Source organism: Galeopterus variegatus, unplaced genomic scaffold, assembly GCF_000696425.1.
Source record: "Galeopterus variegatus unplaced genomic scaffold, G_variegatus-3.0.2 Scaffold546, whole genome shotgun sequence".
Taxonomy (NCBI): domain Eukaryota; kingdom Metazoa; phylum Chordata; class Mammalia; order Dermoptera; family Cynocephalidae; genus Galeopterus; species Galeopterus variegatus.
Genome location: NW_007726657.1, coordinates 123,521 through 142,989, shown reverse-complemented (window position 1 = coordinate 142,989; position 19,469 = coordinate 123,521). Strand labels below are relative to the sequence as shown.

Genomic DNA, 19,469 nt, shown 5'->3' with positions numbered 1-19,469 from the left:
TCTTCAAGAGTGAATAACATGTATCTCAACTGATTTTAATTCTTATTTGTATATAGATGAGCCCTTTTGTGCTGAGGTTGACAATGTGACAATAGAATAATTTATATTATATTACATATAGTATATATCTTATATAATTTTCAACTTCATTACATTTGTTGATATACTCCTATTTGGTTATTTTACAAGATACCGATTAAGAGGAATATTAAGTGAAAGCAGCTTCTTTTTGAAAAGTGAGAAGAGAGTCCCAGCTATTCTCCTAAGATTTTATTTCTATTGTCATTGAATCCCATGACTACCACAAACGGTCTGACACTAGGGAAATGCCACTTGCCAATTTACTACCTGGGAGTTAACAGTCTGTTTATTTTCTGTGAAGTAGATAATATATAAGTAGTAGGTGAAACTTATAATTATCGAATGCCATTTTATAGAAATAGCTTGTCTAGCTTTCTTATTTCATAAACAGAATAAGCTGAACAGAAGAATATGATCATATTTGTTTTAGTAAATAGGATTAATGAGCAGCAGTGTGCTTGATATATTAGGATCCCGTTTTAATGTCAGTTTTTCATAAGAAAAATAGGCAGGTTTTTTTTTTGTAACTTTGGAGACTTTCAGAAGATTATCAACACATTGTATTTTAGAGAAACTTTGTTATATAGAATGTGTAGGATAAGCGTCTAGTTGCTGTCATGTGCAGAAGTGTGTGTGGGGAGTTGGGAAACCTGGCCCACATGCCACTGTCACTTTAAGAATGTGGCTCATGGGAGGACTCGAAGTCCATTGTGTAACATTCAGTAGAGAGGAAAATACAAGCACTGTCCCTATCACTTGACTTGTTTTCCATTTTGATTTAGTTACTTGGCAAAGTCTTGGCATCCTGTAGTGGAGGAATGAAAGACAAGCAAGTTCTAATGAAGGACCTGCCTCCAAGGGCATCAGCCAATGGACAGTTTGTGGGGCATGGTAGGGGTTAGATTTCTTGTTATTGGGCCAGGGGGATTAGAGTTTCGTGAGAGAGACTTGAAAGCCATCATCATATGATACTTGCAATTTTTTTCTGAAAGGGAATTTTTCCCCCTCTTCTCCCACAACTGTGTGTGCTTCTTGTTGCTGTTATACCTATGTTTTAAAATATTGCAGCAACTAGGAGAGGCCATTTTATAGCAAAATCATTTCCCTTCATGTTCTGCGATATGTCTGTCTGGCAGTAGAATTTACATGGTTTGAAATCAAAAGCAGCATTGGTTCCTTGGGGGAGGTAGAGGAGAATGATCCCAATTACCAAAGTAAAAGCCAAACAGACTCTTAATTGTTCTTTTTCAAACCACAAGGGGCTTGAGCTTTTTGGAGGTGTGGGGAATTTTGATAGGACCTTCTCTCTAACAGGGTTAGAGGCTGGGAATTGCCTTTTCCCCTAGGTAAAACCCACTTTTAAATCCCATTTTAAAACAGACCTCGAAGTGTCTTTGAAAATAAAAGTGCACTGGTATCTCTCCATTGTGTGCCCCCCTCCCTCTCAGCAAGGAGACTCCAATTTTCTCACAGGGTGCACATCCTGCTGCAGTGTCTGATCCTAACTTTGCTTTACTATCACTTATGCAAAATAGGAAATATTTCAGCATCATAGTTTTAATTGGGCTATCCATGTGTTTAGAAAAAGTGTCTATGTGTTAAATAAAAGTTAAGTAAATGGGTCTAATTTTTTTTTTTATCATTTTCCATCAAGTCTAGTTTGATAAATTTTATGTCAGGATTTTTCTACTTGCTAATTGTCTAGTGCTCATCATAGTATTCAGAACCAGTGGCCTTAACTTTCCTGAACTTCTTTCCCTACTTTGAATAGAGGTGCAGCACTAGCCTTTCATGAATCCTTATTCTGTATGTCAGCTCTTCTATTCCTTGGAGACTTGAAAAACATCATCATATCATCCTTGCAAATTTTTTCTCAGTGAATAAGCATTTTCAGATCAAACCAAGCCATTTTATTCTGTCTCTTGTCCTCTTTTTTCCCCCCAAAGTCTTACAGCCCATGATTTGGCAACCCCATACAGGAGGCTCCTGAGCCATCAGTCACATGAGAATGAAGGCAAAAAAAGAAAGGGACCAGATGGCATAAAAAGATATGCCTTTCTAGGTCGTTGGTGGTTAAGCTTACAATCTGGTTACCAACAAGGAGACTATGAGGGAAAGGGTGGAGAGCAGCACCATTGTAAGGGAAGAAGAATTTTGCTATACAGTTCTTGTTCTAAGAATTTGCTGGAGAGAAAAAACTTAACACATCGAGGAGAACTGATTTTCTGATTTAACTTGACTCTTTCCAGTTTATAGTCACAGGATATCCATTGCTCTTGGAAGCACACCTAAGTAGTATAAAAGCACACATGAAAACCACGTGCATCATTTGGATGAGATTTTGAAAAGTGTGGCTCCCCCTTGGTCAACTGCTGTTAACCTTTTTTTATTCTCTCCAATGCCTGTTTCATTTACAAGTAAAAAAAAAAAAATACTGGAGGAAATGACATTTAGCTCACATAGATACACCATTCCCCACAGGGGAGCAGAGAACATCATTCACTGCTTATCCTTCATACTAATATCTATTTTAGAGGACTGTATTTACAAAACATGGAGAATGGTATCTATCACTGGCCTTTGTGAGACATTATATCTCAAGATATGTTTTCTTGGTCTAAGCTGTATCTTGGAACAGATTTGTAATTAAAGTCAGTGATGGCTTTTTAAGAAACGTTTTAGAGAGCATTCTGCCTTCTCTGTTCATTTAGGCATTATTCAAACCTGAATCCTTTGGTTTAGGTACTTCTGATTTGATAGTGCTATTGCAGATCCCCACACTGTTGAATTTAGCTGATATTTCCTTGTTCCGTTGTTTTCCCTTGAATGAAAGAAACTAAGGTATTTTTAATTTCAAGTTTAAACTTGTTCACAATCTATAAATTTAGATCTTTCGCTCTTCTTTTAATAATGGGAAATCTTTGCTTTTTCATAGACAAATTCAATCTCCTTCAAGTCCAAAGTTAAGTTTCAACCTCTTTGACAGGTCTACCTCCTCCAGTTAATCTGTTGCCCTTGATATTTGTATGATTTATTTCAGTATAAACCAAATGAAACAAAACAGTATGTTTTGTTCTGTAGTCTATATTATAAACTCTTAAAATTTACATTTCTTTTTTACTTTTCCTGCTCAAGCAAGAATTTGGAAGAGTGCTGAGTACACAAAAGTCACGTAATAAATACATGACTGAATGATTTTTTTAAAAGAGAGAGAAAAGACATTTTAATATTATGTTACTTATTTTCAACCTAGGTTTTGGTAAGTCTCACAAGACAGAAAATTGACCCACCCTTTTCTTCCATGATGTGAAATTTATAGTAGGGAATCATTTCAAAGTTTCTTAAACTGAAAAGTAAAAAATAATTTATGTACTGAATTTCTGGAGTTGAACAAAATTGACAAGCTATTCTTGTGGTAATGTACTTAACTTTACTAGTTGCTTTGTTCACTCTTTTAAAAGACTGAATTCAGAGCCAGAGCCTGTAATTATTAGCAAGAGAACTGCCAGTCTCTCTCTCCACCCTCCAGTTATATCATGAGTGCAGTTGTTAGGCATATGCCATAGTAATCCTAATTCAGAATTTAAAGGCAATTTTTACCCTGTTCTTTTTTAATTTCTGTTTTTTGTCTGCTTAGCAAGAGCACTCTGATCATGTGAGATTCCTCATCTAAGATATTTTCCAGTTAAAAATGAAAATTTTGCTAAAGGTTGTATAATTTTAGGTAGCACAACAGGAGAGGAGTGACTTCAAAATTGTTAAATATTGTTAACTCTACAAGGGAACCCTTATAAACTGTTGGTGGGAATGTCAATTAGTACAGCCATTATGGAAAATAGTATGGTGATTCCTCAAAAAACTAAATATAGAACTACCATATGATCCAGCAATCCCACTGCTGGGTATTTATCCAAAGAAAAGAAAATTAGTATACTGAAGAGATATTTGCACCCCCATGTTTATTGCAGCACTATTCACAGTAGCCAAGATATGGAATCAATCTAGGTGTTGGTTACCAGATGAATGGATAAAGAAAATGTGGAATATATACAAAATGGAATACTACTCAGCCATAAAAAGGAATGAACTCCAGTCATTTGCGGCAACATGGATAAGCCTGGAAAACATTATAAGTGAAAGATAGATATAGCATGTTCTTACTCATATGTAGAAGCTAAAGAAAAAAAAAATGTTAAGCTTCTAGAAGAAGAGAGTAAAATTGTGGTTACTAGATGTCGGGAGGGGGAGGGGCATAGGGAGAGGTTGGTTAACTGGATACAAAATCACAGCTAGATAGGAAAAATAAGTTCTAGTGGTCTGTAGTAGTGCCAGGCGTCTATAATTAACAATAACTTTTTTGTATGTTCTCAAATGGCTAGAAGAGAAATGATAAATTTTTGTGATGACAGATATGCTAATTACCACGATTTGGTCATTACACATAGTATACATGTGTTGAAATATAATTCTGTACCCCTTGAATATGTTCAATCAGTATATGTCAAATTAAAAAATAAAAATGAAAAAATTGAAAATTTTGCTAAAGGTTTTATAAATTTAGGTAGCACAGCAGGGGAGAAGAGTGACTTTAAAATTGTTAAATATCATTAAGGGGAATTTATTAATATGTCTTTAACTTAGGGAAAATAAAAACATTCCTTCATTCACGTTAGGTATGTCAGATTTCAGCCTGGAGCCAATTGTTCGACTTGAGGTATTGAACTCAATAAAGAGATATGGAAGGGAAATACTAACAGACCTTTAACTATATCTGGGCTAGTGAGTGCTAAACGAATCTTGACAGTTCATCAGCCAAACCTCTGATCTCACTAGCCTTAATTATCCTTGCTTGTCAGTGACATAATTGGCTGCCTCTCACCTTCTCCTATCCCTCTTTCAAATTGCTAGTATTTGAGCATTTCACTTGACATTATTTCTTGTGTATTAAGACAGAGAAAGCATAGTTTGGTGGATGAACTAGTAAAACCATTTTGGCCCTCTCTGAGAAGAAAACAGATGGTGTGTTTTTGGTCCTGGTGCACTTGAGACAAGTTGCTAAACCTTTAGTTATAGTTCTTTAAGGAGGGGTAAACTGAATGCATTTGTGGATTTCTTTTCTGATGTACTGTTAATGCCGCATTATATTATGCCTTATGAAGCACAGGACTGAAGATGTGGACTAGTATTGTTTTAGGATGAAATTATGTACTCAGAATTCATTCTCATCACCATGATCATAGTTCCTTTTAGAACACAGGGAAGGTAGATCCATGAGCCTCTCTGATAGCATTTCCAAGAAAAATTTCCCCTAACATCCCCACAGGATGGGTGGATTAGAGAATGCAGTGATTTTCAGTAAAGAATCTTGTTACTTGTTTTCCTTGTGTAGAAAATTGGAGGTGAGTACAGAGAGAGAAAGAAAAAGAAATAAAAATTAAGCTAATGCGCTGGCATGCTTAGATAGGAAGCAAGGGACTATTCTATGGGTTGTTATTTCAGTAGCTAGAATTGTCCACAGGGCATATATTTTGTCTAACCCTATCCTAGCTGGCACAAAATTTTGCTGTTTCTGTTTTGTTCGATCATATGAAATTGCCATTTTTATAAATGGGAAATGGCTGAATATTAGAAATTTCATATGGTTTAATCTAATACATAATAACATGTAACACACTGTAGGATGGCTACAGTTGCAGAGAGGTAGATGTGAATGTGTGGAATAAAGGTGAGAGGAAGAAAATGGAAACTTGTGAGCATTTTGTATCCTGGCGGGGTACCACAGCTGAAAATCCCTACCCTAGCCTGTGGTTTTAGGCATTAAGATCAAATACAATTACCCTAGTATGTTTTTGCACTTACATATTAACACAGTTGAGACAGTTTATGGGGTAGGACAAAAAATAAACCATCTCTGACATCTGACCATTGGCGATAATAATCTGCAATGTATGTATGTATAGAGTATAACAGAAATGGCAGACGTAAACGTAGGCACCCTTACACTTGCAGAAATTTTGAAGAATTAGGGGGGTAACTTGGTTGTAGGCTGAATAATTGCAAATTATTATTTGTCTTACACTTGCTCTTAGCCAAAAGGCCAAGAAGCGATTATTATTTGTCTTATAATAGGTTTTATGCTGTTTCTAGTTGAATATCCAGGCTATACTGATTTGACCGGTTTTTTTTTTTTTTTTTTTTTGGCTTTCTTAGACGAGCTCATCTGCGCCTGTGTTTAGAACGCTTAAAAGTTTTGATTCCACTAGGACCAGACTGCACCAGGCACACAACACTCGGTTTGCTCAACAAAGCCAAAGCACACATTAAGGTGAGAGTTTTTACTTTCAGATTTGTACATGATTCTCTTGATCCTGGTTTAATTATTAGCAGTGTTTGGTTTTTTTTTTTTTTTTTTTTTTGGCTTTCTTAGACGAGCTCATCTGCGCCTGTGTTTAGAACGCTTAAAAGTTTTGATTCCACTAGGACCAGACTGCACCAGGCACACAACACTCGGTTTGCTCAACAAAGCCAAAGCACACATTAAGGTGAGAGTTTTTACTTTCAGATTTGTACATGATTCTCTTGATCCTGGTTTAATTATTAGCAGTGATTCGTATACATATATTCATACACATCAGCTAGCTCACCGTGCCTTCCTTAATAATTGACCTCAAGAGAAATCTTTCTAAAAACTTACCAGCTCATCTGATGGGAGCAACATAACCTGATTAAAACAATTGTTTTGACATTATGGCCATTTGAAGAACTGGGAATGCTAGGAAAATAACAATTACCATCCTGATGCCTAGAAAAAAGGCAGTTGTGCCCTCTGGTGGAGATGACTTCATTTGGCTGTGTCCTTCAGTATTTTTCCATTAAATACCACGCTGTAGAGGAAGTTTCTCTTTTGCAGAGATTACTTTACAGACTTTTGGAATTCCATTTTGTTCAAGTAATGTGGCATTCATTACACACACACAAAAGTAAAGAAAATTCTTTTTGATGTTTAAAAAATACTTATATATATATATTTTTTATATTCACATGTATATATTAATTCATGTTTTCTCTGTTAAAGAAAAAATCTTAGGTAGAAATCAGTTTTATTATTTGCACTGGATATTGTTTTATCATTTTAGAAACTTGAAGAAGCTGAAAGGAAGAGCCAGCACCAGCTTGAGAACTTGGAACGAGAACAGAGATTCCTAAAGCGGCGACTGGAACAGCTGCAGGGTCCTCAGGAGATGGAACGAATACGAATGGACAGCATTGGATCAACTATTTCTTCAGATCGTTCTGATTCAGAGCGAGGTAGGCAGTGTGCCTCTTCTTTAATGAAATACTAAGCATCTCTGTATCTGGATTTAGGGGGAGAGTAGGTTGGGAGGCACTTTATTTCCTTCCTTTTAGCCAACACTGTAAAATTCTAGGTTTTATGCAATCACATTGCCTAGCAGTGCCTGTGTGAACTATAGAATTATTTTGTTTTTTTCTTGAATATATATGTATATATTTTTAACTTTCTATTTTGAAATAATTGTAGATGTACAGAAAACTTTTAAGTTTTCTCTAGAAAATTGTACAGTTGTCATATACCCTTCACCTAGCTTCCCCTAATGTTAACATTTTATATAATCATAATGCAATTACTGAAACCAGGAAATTAACACTAATAACGTACTATTAAGTAATCTACAGACCTTATTTAAATTTTAACCAGTTTTTCCACTAATGTCCTTTCTCTGGTCCAGGGTCCTATGCAGGATCCCACATTGCATTAAATAGTTGCTTAGGCTTTCTTTATGGTCATAATACTTTTGAAGAATACTGGCCAATTATTTTATACAGCGTCCCTCAATTTGGATTTGTCTGATATTTTTAAATGATTAGATTGAGAGTATACATTTGGGGCAAGAAATATCACAGAAGTGATGTTCTCATTTCATTGTGTCAAGAAGATATGTGATGATATGTTTTATTACTGGCGACGTTGATCTTTGTATGTATGTATGTGTGCGTGTATGGTTTATATATTTATTTTTGGCGGCTGGCCAATTTAGGGATCTGAACCCTTGACCTTGGTGTTTTTATGTGTATATTTTAGAGTACCACACCATTTATTTCTCCTTCCATCTGTCCTAGAACATTTATCTTTGGCAGAATTAGAGAGCGGAAATCAACCAAAAATAAATAGTTTGAACTTTACAGATCTGTTCGTCCATAGCTGCCACCACCTCAGGTGTCACACCACAATAAAAGATCCCAGAGGTGAACACTGGTGATTTTTTTTTTTTTTTAAAAGATGACTGGTAACGGGATTTTTTTTTTTTAAAAGATGACCGATAAGGAGATTTTAACCCTTTGACTTGGTGTTGTCAGCACCACCACTCTCACCCAGTGAGCTAACCAGCTATCCCTATACGGGATCCGAACCAGTGGCCTTGGTCTTATCAGCACCACACTCTCCCGAGTGAGCCATGGGCTGGGCAGGTAGCAGGATCTTAACCCTTGACTTGGTGTTGTCAGCACCACGCTCCCCCAAGTGAGCTAACTGGCCATCCCTATATAGGGATCTGAACTCATGGCCTTCGTGTTATCAGCACCACACTCTCCCAAGTGAGCCATGGGCCGGCCCTAACACTAGTGATTTTAAGCCTTATATTTGGGATAATAGAGCTAGTGAGATCTTGAGGATTCTAAAACGTCAGACAAGTTACATTCAGTTTTTTGTTTGTTTTTACTTGACTCTGATTTTGTGTTTTCTTGTTTTGACTTTTTATAATGGAAATTTTCAAACATACACAAAAGTAGAAAGAATAATGAATAACTCCCATGTACCCACTATCCAGAGGTCAACATTCTGTTATTCTTATTTCATCTATTCTCTACCACCTTTACCCTCAGTTTTTTTCCTGGAATGTTTTAAATCAAATCCCAGATAACATCATTTCACCCCTAAATACTTCAGTTATGTATCTTATATATAAATTTATCGGGATTTAAAAAGCATAGTTATAATACTATTATAATACCCCACAAAACTAGTAAAATCAGATAATCTTATTTAATGTCATCTAATACCCAGTGTGTAATACATTTTCTCCAGTTGTCTCAAAAATGGCATTTACCATTGGTATGCTTGAATCAGGATACATTGCAATTGTTTGTGCCTTTTACGATACTTTTAATCTGTAATAATTTTTCCTCCCCCACTTTTTTTCCTGTGCCATTTTAATAGAAATCAGTTTTTGATTTCTACCTGACATTCTCAAAAAGACTTGTCAGAGAAAACATGAATGAATATACAAGTATGTGTGTGTGTGCTTGCATGTATATAAAAACATACATAAATACATATTTTTAAACATCAAGAAATAGGGTTATTTTTCTTACAGAATTTCCTGCATTCTAAATTTGGCTGATTGAATCTTCATGATATCATTTAACATGTTCTTGTCTCTCATATTTCCTGTAAACTGGTTGGTGGATGCAAAAATACCTAATAGGTCGTGCTTTGTACTTGCTATTGCATCAAAATTGTGTCTAGTTGTCCCACATTTAATGATATTAATCAGTAGGTTCAGGTGATGTCATCTTGATACATTTATATAAATATATCAACTTTTCACTTAATAGTTTTAGCAATCAGTTATTGCCCTGATCATTATTTCATAAGGTGTTATAAAATAGTGATTTTTTGATTGTCATTCCTCTTGCGTTTATTACCTATTTTTCTTTTATAAAGAACATTTCCTCCTCAACTTTTTGGTTATACTGAAATAGAGTTCATACAGGGAAGGTGAGATAAATGCTTGTTTTGGTTTTCTGCTTTATCAGTTTTTCTAGTTGGCGCCATAGCAACTTCCAGAGGTGACAAGTTTTTGTTTTGCTGTTTATCTTCTGAACTCATGTTTTTATGTGTTGACTGTGTTCTAATCCATTGCAGTCATTCTTTTAAATGATCTTTAATGCTCAAATTGTCCTGTATTTGGGGAGTAGGAGCCTTTCAAATTGGTTTTTGATCCCTTTTTAGCACAACCTTGGGAGTCCTTGTTTTTTGTTTTTTGGGGTTTTTTTTGTGTGTAAAAGGTTTTTTTTATGTGGCACTCAGTTTCAAAGAAAAGTCTGCTAGAGGCAGTAGCAACAACCTCAAGGACATGCTACATTTATGAGTGACAGTCAGGTGTAGCAGAAATAACCCTGAATTAGGAGGCAGAACTTGGTCCTAGTCTTTCTTCAACTGCTTGCTGTGTGAACTTGTCAGGTCTTCAGGCTTTAGCTGCCATTTGTATTATCTCCTCCTTGTACCCATCCCCCTACCTCCAAATTTCAGAGAGGGTGTATCTTGATCATTATAGTTCTCATTTTTTTAAGTGCTCTCAGTGTACCTTACCAAGTACCATTGTTATCTTTAGCTGACAACCCCCTTTTCCCAGTGTTACAGGGGCTTTTAGTAACATTTCTGGTCCACTTTGCTAGAGCAGTCTAATTTTACTTTGTTTTGATTGAGTTCAGCATGCTTTGTTGGAGAGGGTGCCTTGATATTTCCCAATTGTAGGTTGAATTAGTGTTCAGTGATGGTGGGAAACATTGAATGGCTTCTGAAGCATTATGGAAGTGAATCAAATACTTATGAATTCATTAGATTATTTGTACAGTTTGGACAGCTGCCGGCATTTTGAAAACAAATTTATAAAACTTTTAAAGCAACAAGTCCTTTTGAAAAGTATACTCTGAAGTAACTTCACCCTAACTTTTTGGCCTCAGAAAGAATCCACTTTTCCTAAAGCAAGTGTGATCAATGTGAACACTTTAAGTCAGTGCCAAATATGAAACATCAGGCTTTGAGTTTGCATGTTTTAAGAAAACTGAAAAATCCTGAATTTCATTCTAGCTCTTATGGGGGGAAACAATTTTTAACTACTTTTGTTTTTAAGGTATGTATTGCTTTTTATATATTATTGGTGATTGTGTATGTAATATTTAATGATTAAGCTATCTATTGATAGCTGAGCCATACGTGTACTTAGGATTTTTTGTTGTTGTTGATGGCTGACCAATACAGGGATTGAACACTGGACCTTGATTTTGTTTAGGGTTTTTTTTAATGTTTGGTTTTTGAAGCTAAATTCCACCACCAAAATGCCTTTACTGTAATCTTTACTATAGATCTCACTAAAATCCAGAGACTTTAATTAAGCTTTAGGCTCTTATTTCAAGCTATATTTGATACAGGAAAATTAAAGACAATTCCTTCAAAGTCTATTTTATACGGACTGGCTTATTTTAGTTAGTGAATAGTCAAATATCTTTATGATAAATCCTAGAAGTCTGTAGAACTGTCTATAGAATGGTACCACCAACCTGGATAAATTTTTTAGTTCACCTATATTAACTTTATTGCATTATTTTCCCACTAAGCTAACCCTGATTAATAAACAGCACTGAGAATTAGTTTTTGGTTTAATGCAAAACAGATGTTGTTAAACTACTTGGGGTTGGGAACTTTTAATATTAAGCACTAATTCCCAAATAGGCTGAGTGCTTTTAGTGGGAGGTCCAGACGGACTGGCGTCAAAGGGTTTAGTAAACTTGGGGCTTAAATTAAGACCACCACTGTATACCAGACATTTCCCTTTGCAAAAAATATTCCTCTCTCTCTTCACCTTCAGTTCCTCTGTTCTCCAAAGATCACAGATAAGAAGCTTGTTGTGTAGCATTTTGTTTACAGTTTTCCCCATGCCCTGTTAGTTTTTGAAGGTACACATATACTAGATTAATGTTCTTCCTTTTTTTCCTTTGGCAGAGGAGATTGAAGTGGATGTTGAAAGCACAGAGTTCTCCCATGGAGAAGTGGACAATATAAGTACCACCAGCATCAGTGACATTGATGACCACAGCAGCCTGCAGAGTATTGGGAGTGATGAGGGTTACTCCAGTGCCAGTGTCAAACTTTCTTTCACTTCCTAGAACCCAGCATGACATAACAGTGCAGGGCAAAATATTCACTGGGCCAATTCAATTCAAACAGTCTCTTAAATTGGGTTCATGATGCAGTCTCCTTTAAAACTAAACAAAACAAAACTATACTTGAACAGAAGGGTCAGGGAGGGACCCATACTTAAGCAAATACTTAGCAAAAAGTGGGGCACAGCCTCCCCAGCAGAACAAATATTCATAATATTCATATTGGAAAAAAATCATAATTTCTAATGGCAGCAGAAAACTTGTGTGAAATTTTGGTTTGATTGCGTTGATTTAAAAGAGGACATTGGAGATTCCATGCTCTTTTTCTTTTCTAGTTTGCTCATATACATTGAGTTGAAACATTTAGGGATGGGGTTAATGAACCCTTCCTGAGTTTTATGGTAAAAACAAAATCAAACCTATAGTAATGAAAAGACAAGATCATCAGGCGTTAATCTTGGATAGCTAAAGAGCTATTAAAACTCAGCCTAGGATAGTTTATCCTGAAGCCTGTGGATGGTCAATACTTTAAAAAAAAAAAAAAGCTTATTTCATTCTCTGCAAAAGGAGACTCCCATGAAGCCTTTTGAAAGGGATCATTATGCAGCTCAGCTTTCTGTTGGATTCCATGCTAAGCAAGCTAACCTTATCCTGCATTGTTAGCTAGCACTAGGGCACCTAACTGCCAACTCACCAGCCCGCAGCCCCTAGGGCCGCATGGGGGCAGTCAATGCACGACAGCCTCTACACAAGGTGTATGAATGTGGATTGGGGGACCAGAAGGAGAAAGCTCCACGTGCCTCTGTATCTGCATGGGTCAGAAGAGTTGTGCACGCAGATTAGCAGGCCAAGGTCTGAGCCACGGCAGCATTTTTATTTCAGATTTTGATAACTGTTTATATGTGTTGAAAACCAAAATGACATCTTTTTAAAGCTTGTCCATAAAAAAAAAAAATAGATGTCTTTTATAGTGGAAAAACACATGGGAAAAAAAATCATCTATTTTGATGCAGCATTTGATAATGATAAACACCTCACACCTCACTCTTTATAGTGCACAAAGTGAATGAGGTCTGGGCTAGGTAGAAAAAGGTCAATGCTGTTTTTGTTTCCTTTTAGAATCATTACCAGTTTTTAACCATCTGATATCTATAGTAGACACACTATCATAGTTAACATAGTTAAGTTCAGCACTTGTCTCATTTTAATGTAAAGATTTGCTTCCATTTTCCCACGAGCAGTCTCTCTCCTTCCTCATAATCCCACTGTGCAGGTGCTATTACTCTTATAAATATCTTCAGAAATGTTATTTTCTTTTAAGTGAAATTTCTAGCCTGCACTTTGATGTCATGTGTTCCCTTTGTCTTCAAACTCCAAGGTTCCCCTCTGGCCCTCTCCCTTACCCTGGGAAGCCTTCTTGGAGCCCTTACTCCTGGCTGTTTGGACTTTGTATACTTTAAATAATTTAACTACCCTTAAGTACTTTAAAAAAAAAAAAAAAAGCTTTATGATTTTCATAACTTATTGCTGATTTTAATGGGTTGTTAATTTCAGTCCTGTAGTTTTATTTTATGTTTAGATAGGGCTGGGCAAGGAAAAAGAAAATAAAGACAACCATATTTAGCAGTGCAGTTGAGTTGTGTGTTAATGTCAGACTGTCCTTTTCGTGAGTAGCACTTTTAACAGCATTCACTACTTCTGTATATGAAGTGTACCATCTTGGTCACATATAAGGCTTCGGCATATACTTACCTGTTCATGTACTCTTCTGGTGCCTCCAAAAATATTTTTTCCTTGTGCTGTGTTTCGGTGGAAGAAATTCTTTGAAGTAGATATGTGTGAAAAACTACATACCTTTAGAAGCCCAGTATTAGAACTTGCTACACTTCAGGTGCTGGAGACTTAATGAAAAACATACAACAAATTCATTTCTTTGGCCCAAATTATTTCTGGTTTCATTTATTACTACTGGCCAGGTCAAGATGTTGCTTTATATATTTGCTTATTTTTGACTTTCCCAAGTGAGTTTAAAGACTGTGCTAAATACCGTGGAAAGTAAATGGAAACCAGTGATGAAGCTTGCATTTTGTTTTTCTCATGGCATTCACTTGCATCTTTTGGCCTAAGGCTGAAGTTTCGGACTTCATTCAGGTGAACATGAGGTGCTGCCATTTTGTTGTATGCATACAGGATGATGGGTTGGGAAGGTTTTTGTTATGAACCTACAGAACATATTTCAATTGCCACCTAAACTATTCCTTCCCCAGTTTGCTTTCCTTGGGCGGGGTGGGGGTGGGGTGGGGGTGTGGATTGTACTGTAAGGAGAATTAATTTTTTAAAAGACGAATGGACTTTGAAGACAAGTTAATTGCAAGAAATAAAAACTGTGAATGAAGAATACCCGAGTTATTTTTGTACGACCCTTCTCTATGAAGGCAAAAATATGGATGAGTATCCATACCTTGAGAGGCAACTATCTCCTCAATGTCTATGTTGATACTACATCAATAGTCCAAATTAATGGCAGTTTGAATTATAATTGCTACTCCTGTCCTACAGTATAAACAGGCAACTATCTGACTGACAACTCTCCACATAACCTAACTGCACATGGTTTAATGTATCCAATAATCTTAACTGCTTCCAGTCAGGACACAAAACCATTTGTCCTTCCCATTATCTGTTCTGTAACTTTTTATGAATCCCTTTGGCTACACTATGAGGGTACTTCAAAAAGGTGGAAAACTGGAATTAAAAGATAATGCGAATCTTTCCATTAAGTTTTTGAAGACTCTTCATATTATTCAAATTGAGAACAAGTCTGGAAATTCCCTTTTAGTCCCCACTAACCTTATTTAGGGCCCCCTGTTTACCTGAGAGTGATATTAACAGGTACAGGTAAAATCCCATTCCAATGCGTATTACCAAAGGATCCTGATGAAGTCATTTTGATTCATTTCTGGTTGGAATAGGTATAAGAATTACTACAGAAATGTCTTTTCTAGTCCACATTACAATGACTGTATTTTAGCATTAGGAAGGGATTTTAAAAATGAGGACTGTTGAGGCAAAGCTCCTAATGTAAGGCCACACTGCTTCCTAGTTGGTTTCTCATGAGGAAATTATTTAACCTCTTGGGGAAGAATTTTGTCAGCTTATTTTCTTGAAGAAGCAACTGCTCTTTCCCCATCTTATATTATTCTTCCACCTCAGAAGTCCTATTCCCAAACCAAAGTCAAGATTCCCAATGTACCTGACAAAAATGGCATGATGTGGGAAAAGCAAGGGTTTTAATTACATTTTAATCCCAGTTCCAACATTTGCTAGATCCTAGGCAAGTTAATTTCGTGGAGCCTGTTTCCTCCAGAAAAGTTATTATAAATACTACCTCTATCTGGAAAGGCTGTAAGGATTTAAGATGATATATTAAGTTATTATCCCTCGCCCCTCAAAATGAAGGATAATGTAGCACCAAACAGAAATTAAGAGATATACTTTCTATGATAAATGCAAGCTTTTAATTTCTTCATCCTTAATCTTAAATTTTAGTTATTTTGACTCCAGGTCTTACAGAAAAAAACTATTTCTAAATATTGGTTCATTTTAACAAAATTCCATGGCAGATAATGTAAGAAGTCAATTTTGATGTCCTATAGAATTCTTCAAATAAAGGCTTTATAAGATTAATGTATCATCAGTTTTAGTGACTATCTGGTCTTTTTTTTTAAAAAAAGGACTAACCTGAGGTTGAGCATACTATACACTGATAGTAACCACTGCATGATAATTAAGTGCCCTAGTTAGTATTTAGTTCTGACTATGCCAAGAAAAGCAAACTGGCAGCTATTGTTCTGGTCCAAGTACCAGATCTAATAGGAAGCTGGTTTTCTTGTGGAATATGTCTGATTCTTTTAAACAGGTAGTGTAGTTCAAAATATATGTACTGGCTGAAAATGTCACTTTTTGGTTCTGTTTTATCTTTTTAGAGTCACAAACTATCAGAGGAAATGGCTTAAAATGAAGCTCTTTTAAAATACTGCCAACTAACCCTGTAATTTTGGATTTTTTTCCATTTCCTCAAGCTCTTAGCTCTTTACCATGGGGAATGCTTAGTAAGTCTTTATTAGTAGGGCAATTATTGGAGTAGTTATTTTAGATGTTCACACCAGGACACAGAATAGCACTGTAAAAATGTAACAGAAGCCATAAGGTATCTCTAAAATGTATATTAAAATAATATAAATTCAGGAGGTCAGTTGTTTCTAAATTAGTAGCTTCATCATACTTACTCTGAAAGCTAGATCAACTAAACTTGACAGTGCTTTTGGAGGGAAAAACTCCAGGCAAAAGAACCAAAGGAATACTTACTCCTTCCTGCTACTTCTGAGCAATGAACTGGACAATTACCATCTATTAAAGACTAGCCTAACTGCAGATCTCAGGCTTCAACTCTAGTTTTCCCAGGATATGGAGTCAAGTGTTTCCTCCAAGCCTGAATTCTTTGTTTCTCTGGTCAGAAATTCAGTGCATCTTGCTAAGTAAGTACAGGGCTTGAAAGGGGAAAAAACAAAAGCATATCAGTTTCACTAGGAAAGGGAAATCATGAGCCAGCAAAATAATAACCAAGTTGAGAAAGTAGATCTTCAAACAAAAAGCCAACCTTTTCTCCTAATGTGTATATCCATTTCTCCTTTAGCTGTGCTCTTAAAAAAGATTAACTGGGGAAACAAATTATAATTTAAATAATTCCAGTGACTTAAGTCTATACTGGTTTCTTATAAAAATGAACTGGTAAAGTGTGTAGTGGAAGCAAATTGCCAGTGTTTATTGCCTGGGAACTGAAAGATGAATTAAGTATAAAAAACTTGGTATTTTTAGCTAGTACAGCTGTCAACTACCATACACCCAGTGTTATTCTCAGATCTGCTTTACCCAAGGCCACAAAAGAACAACCTTTATAAACATAAGCTGAAAGGCAGAAAAGGCAACTGAAAAACCTCATGGAAATCTAACACCATCTTATATTTTCTTTTACTACTTACTTTTTGGCTAGGCCAAAACAAACTCTTAGAATGTCCCATCTATGATATTGGTTTCTGAACATCTTAGCTGTTTCTGAAGAACATATCTATACACATATATATGCTTTTTAGAAAATGATAGGATAAAGGAATTTAATTATTTGGGTTATTTTGCTCAATCTACTGTATTACCTGTTTTTTTTGCCTGCTATGCTCATCCTCTCCACTGCAGTAAAAATTCAGTTTAACTTGCAACTCAAAAATCCTAGATATAAAGAATGTTTACATTTACTGTTGAACTTGTAAATTATCATTTTATACTAATTGATTGCTTCATAGTATAACACAAATACTTAATACTTGTACAATTCAGCAGATATTTATTGAACCCTCTAAAGATTTTAACAAATACAAAACCTTGTTGGCTTTAAGACTTTCTTCCTTCTTTTATATTTCAATTAATATCCAAGTTAAGGCAAAAAGCCAAGTCAAAGCTTTAAAGATACATATTTTTTGGTTGAATTTACAACTGGTATTTTTCACCTTATAAAAGGTGTACCTGTAATTATAAACTTAGAATTTAGACACACATCATGAAACTATGTTTTTCCTCGTACCTGATGGTTTCCCTTGCTTGCTATTTTCAAGGCAGACACACAGCATTAAAGCCACATCACACCAGAAACACAGATACGCACACACACCCTTCCACTGTGACAAAAACAAACATTTAAAAAAATAAGTTGTTATAATAATTAGCTAATGCATTTTGTTTTGGTTTGATGCCTGGTCTTTGTTAGGCTAATAAAACTGCCACTAAAGGTAGTATTACTTCATTTCAAAAACCAAACTGCTTTTACATTTAACCTAAAAAACACAGTTCAGGCAGGGGTGCACATCAGAATCACCTGTGCTGATTGTCAGACATACCATAGACTGGATAAGTAGGACCCAGACCCAGGAATTCCTCCTTAATTTTAAAGGAGCATTGGGGTGATTTTTTATCATGACCTTCACCCCCTTGCCATTATGAAACATGCCCTAGTATAAAAGATCAACTTAAACCTTTACTAGGATTTACTTAATGTATATTGTAACTTTGGTAATTTGATAAGTTTAATAGTTATAATTGGTGGCCTCACATCATAAGCAATGATTGTTATTATCCATTATGTCTACTGCTGCTGTTCAAGTTAAAGTAAAAAAGATCAGATATTCACCATTGCTACTCTGCATAGTAATGGTTCCCATATGCTCTACTAAGCCTTTATGCAGATTGATTCAATGCTTAAAACCTCATGAAACCGGGTATTGGACTTCTTACACCTGAGAAAAATGAGGCAGAGGAACTACACACATAGGTACTAAATGGGGAGGCAGGATTCGAACAAAGCAGTCTAATTGTAGAGTCCCTGCTCTTCTAATATGCTGTACAGCCTCTCTAAATGTTCATTAAAACATCATTTGTTACCTGATTACTTTGACAATTAAAAAACTTGGTTGCTAAATTTCGGTGTGTTAGGACTGTTCTTTCCTTGAAATGGTCAATAACAAAGTCAAATGTATTTAAAAAGATACACACAAGGGTACTTCAAACAGTTCATGGAAAAATAGAATTAAAAGATAATATGAATCTTTCCATGAACTGTTTGAAGTACCCTCGTATAACCACTCCTACTAAGAAGCCATAAATCAATATTAACATTTCAGTTTCAGAACTTCAAGTCTCCTTTCCTGACAGAGGGGGAAAACTCTAAATTTTATAACAAAGCTTCATAAGGCCAAGGTTCATATGTTGGTTCCAGAATAAAGAGAGCTTAACGACCTTCATTTGTAAAATACTGTTGATATCATCCTTTTCATTAAGCATCTTCTCAAATTCAGCATCACATTGTATTGTGACAAGTACTATCTCTCTCCAGGAGTCCTTTTTAAGTTTAGTCCAGAGACACCAACATCATCCTGACACTAGGATTTTCCAAAGGGCCACATCTAGGTCTTTGAAACAAGGGCTCCTGATCTCATGCCATATGTCTATTTTCAAAACAAATGTCTTTTATGATATGACCACTTTTATTCCTTTTCTCTTACTCCGAAGCTCTCCAGGAAAATTAACATGCAGTAAGGAAGGCTGTTAAGGGTGTCAGAGAGAGTACAAGTCTCTTGCAATAGTCCTATCTACACAAACACCAGGTGAACTACTATTCTAACAAACACGCCAAGGTTATCTCAACAAAAATCATTTTCTGTTGTCACATAATTATACTAAATTTCTTTCCAGTGCTTTTTCATTCAGAAGATGCTCTTGCAATCCTTCAAACTACTCTTGATTATTTGTATGCTCTTAAGGTGTTTGGTACAACACTAACAAAATGATTATTAGTATATTTTATTTAGAAGTTT

General features: G+C 35.7%; 1 protein-coding gene across 3 annotated transcripts in view; it reads left to right on the top strand.

Annotated features, from left to right (window-relative positions):
* The window catches only part of MXI1 (MAX interactor 1, dimerization protein), an 85,980-nt gene extending 71,729 nt beyond the window's left edge, over positions 1-14,251 (top strand). For all 3 annotated transcript variants that reach the window (XM_008569940.1, XM_008569939.1, XM_008569941.1), the window contains exons 4-6: positions 6,292-6,406; positions 7,218-7,389; positions 11,885-14,251. In XM_008569940.1, the coding sequence (XP_008568162.1) occupies positions 6,292-6,406; positions 7,218-7,389; positions 11,885-12,048 (451 nt within the window). In that variant the 3' untranslated portion in view covers positions 12,049-14,251. The remainder of the gene's footprint in view (positions 1-6,291; positions 6,407-7,217; positions 7,390-11,884) is intronic.
* Positions 14,252-19,469: the final 5,218 nt, after the last annotated feature.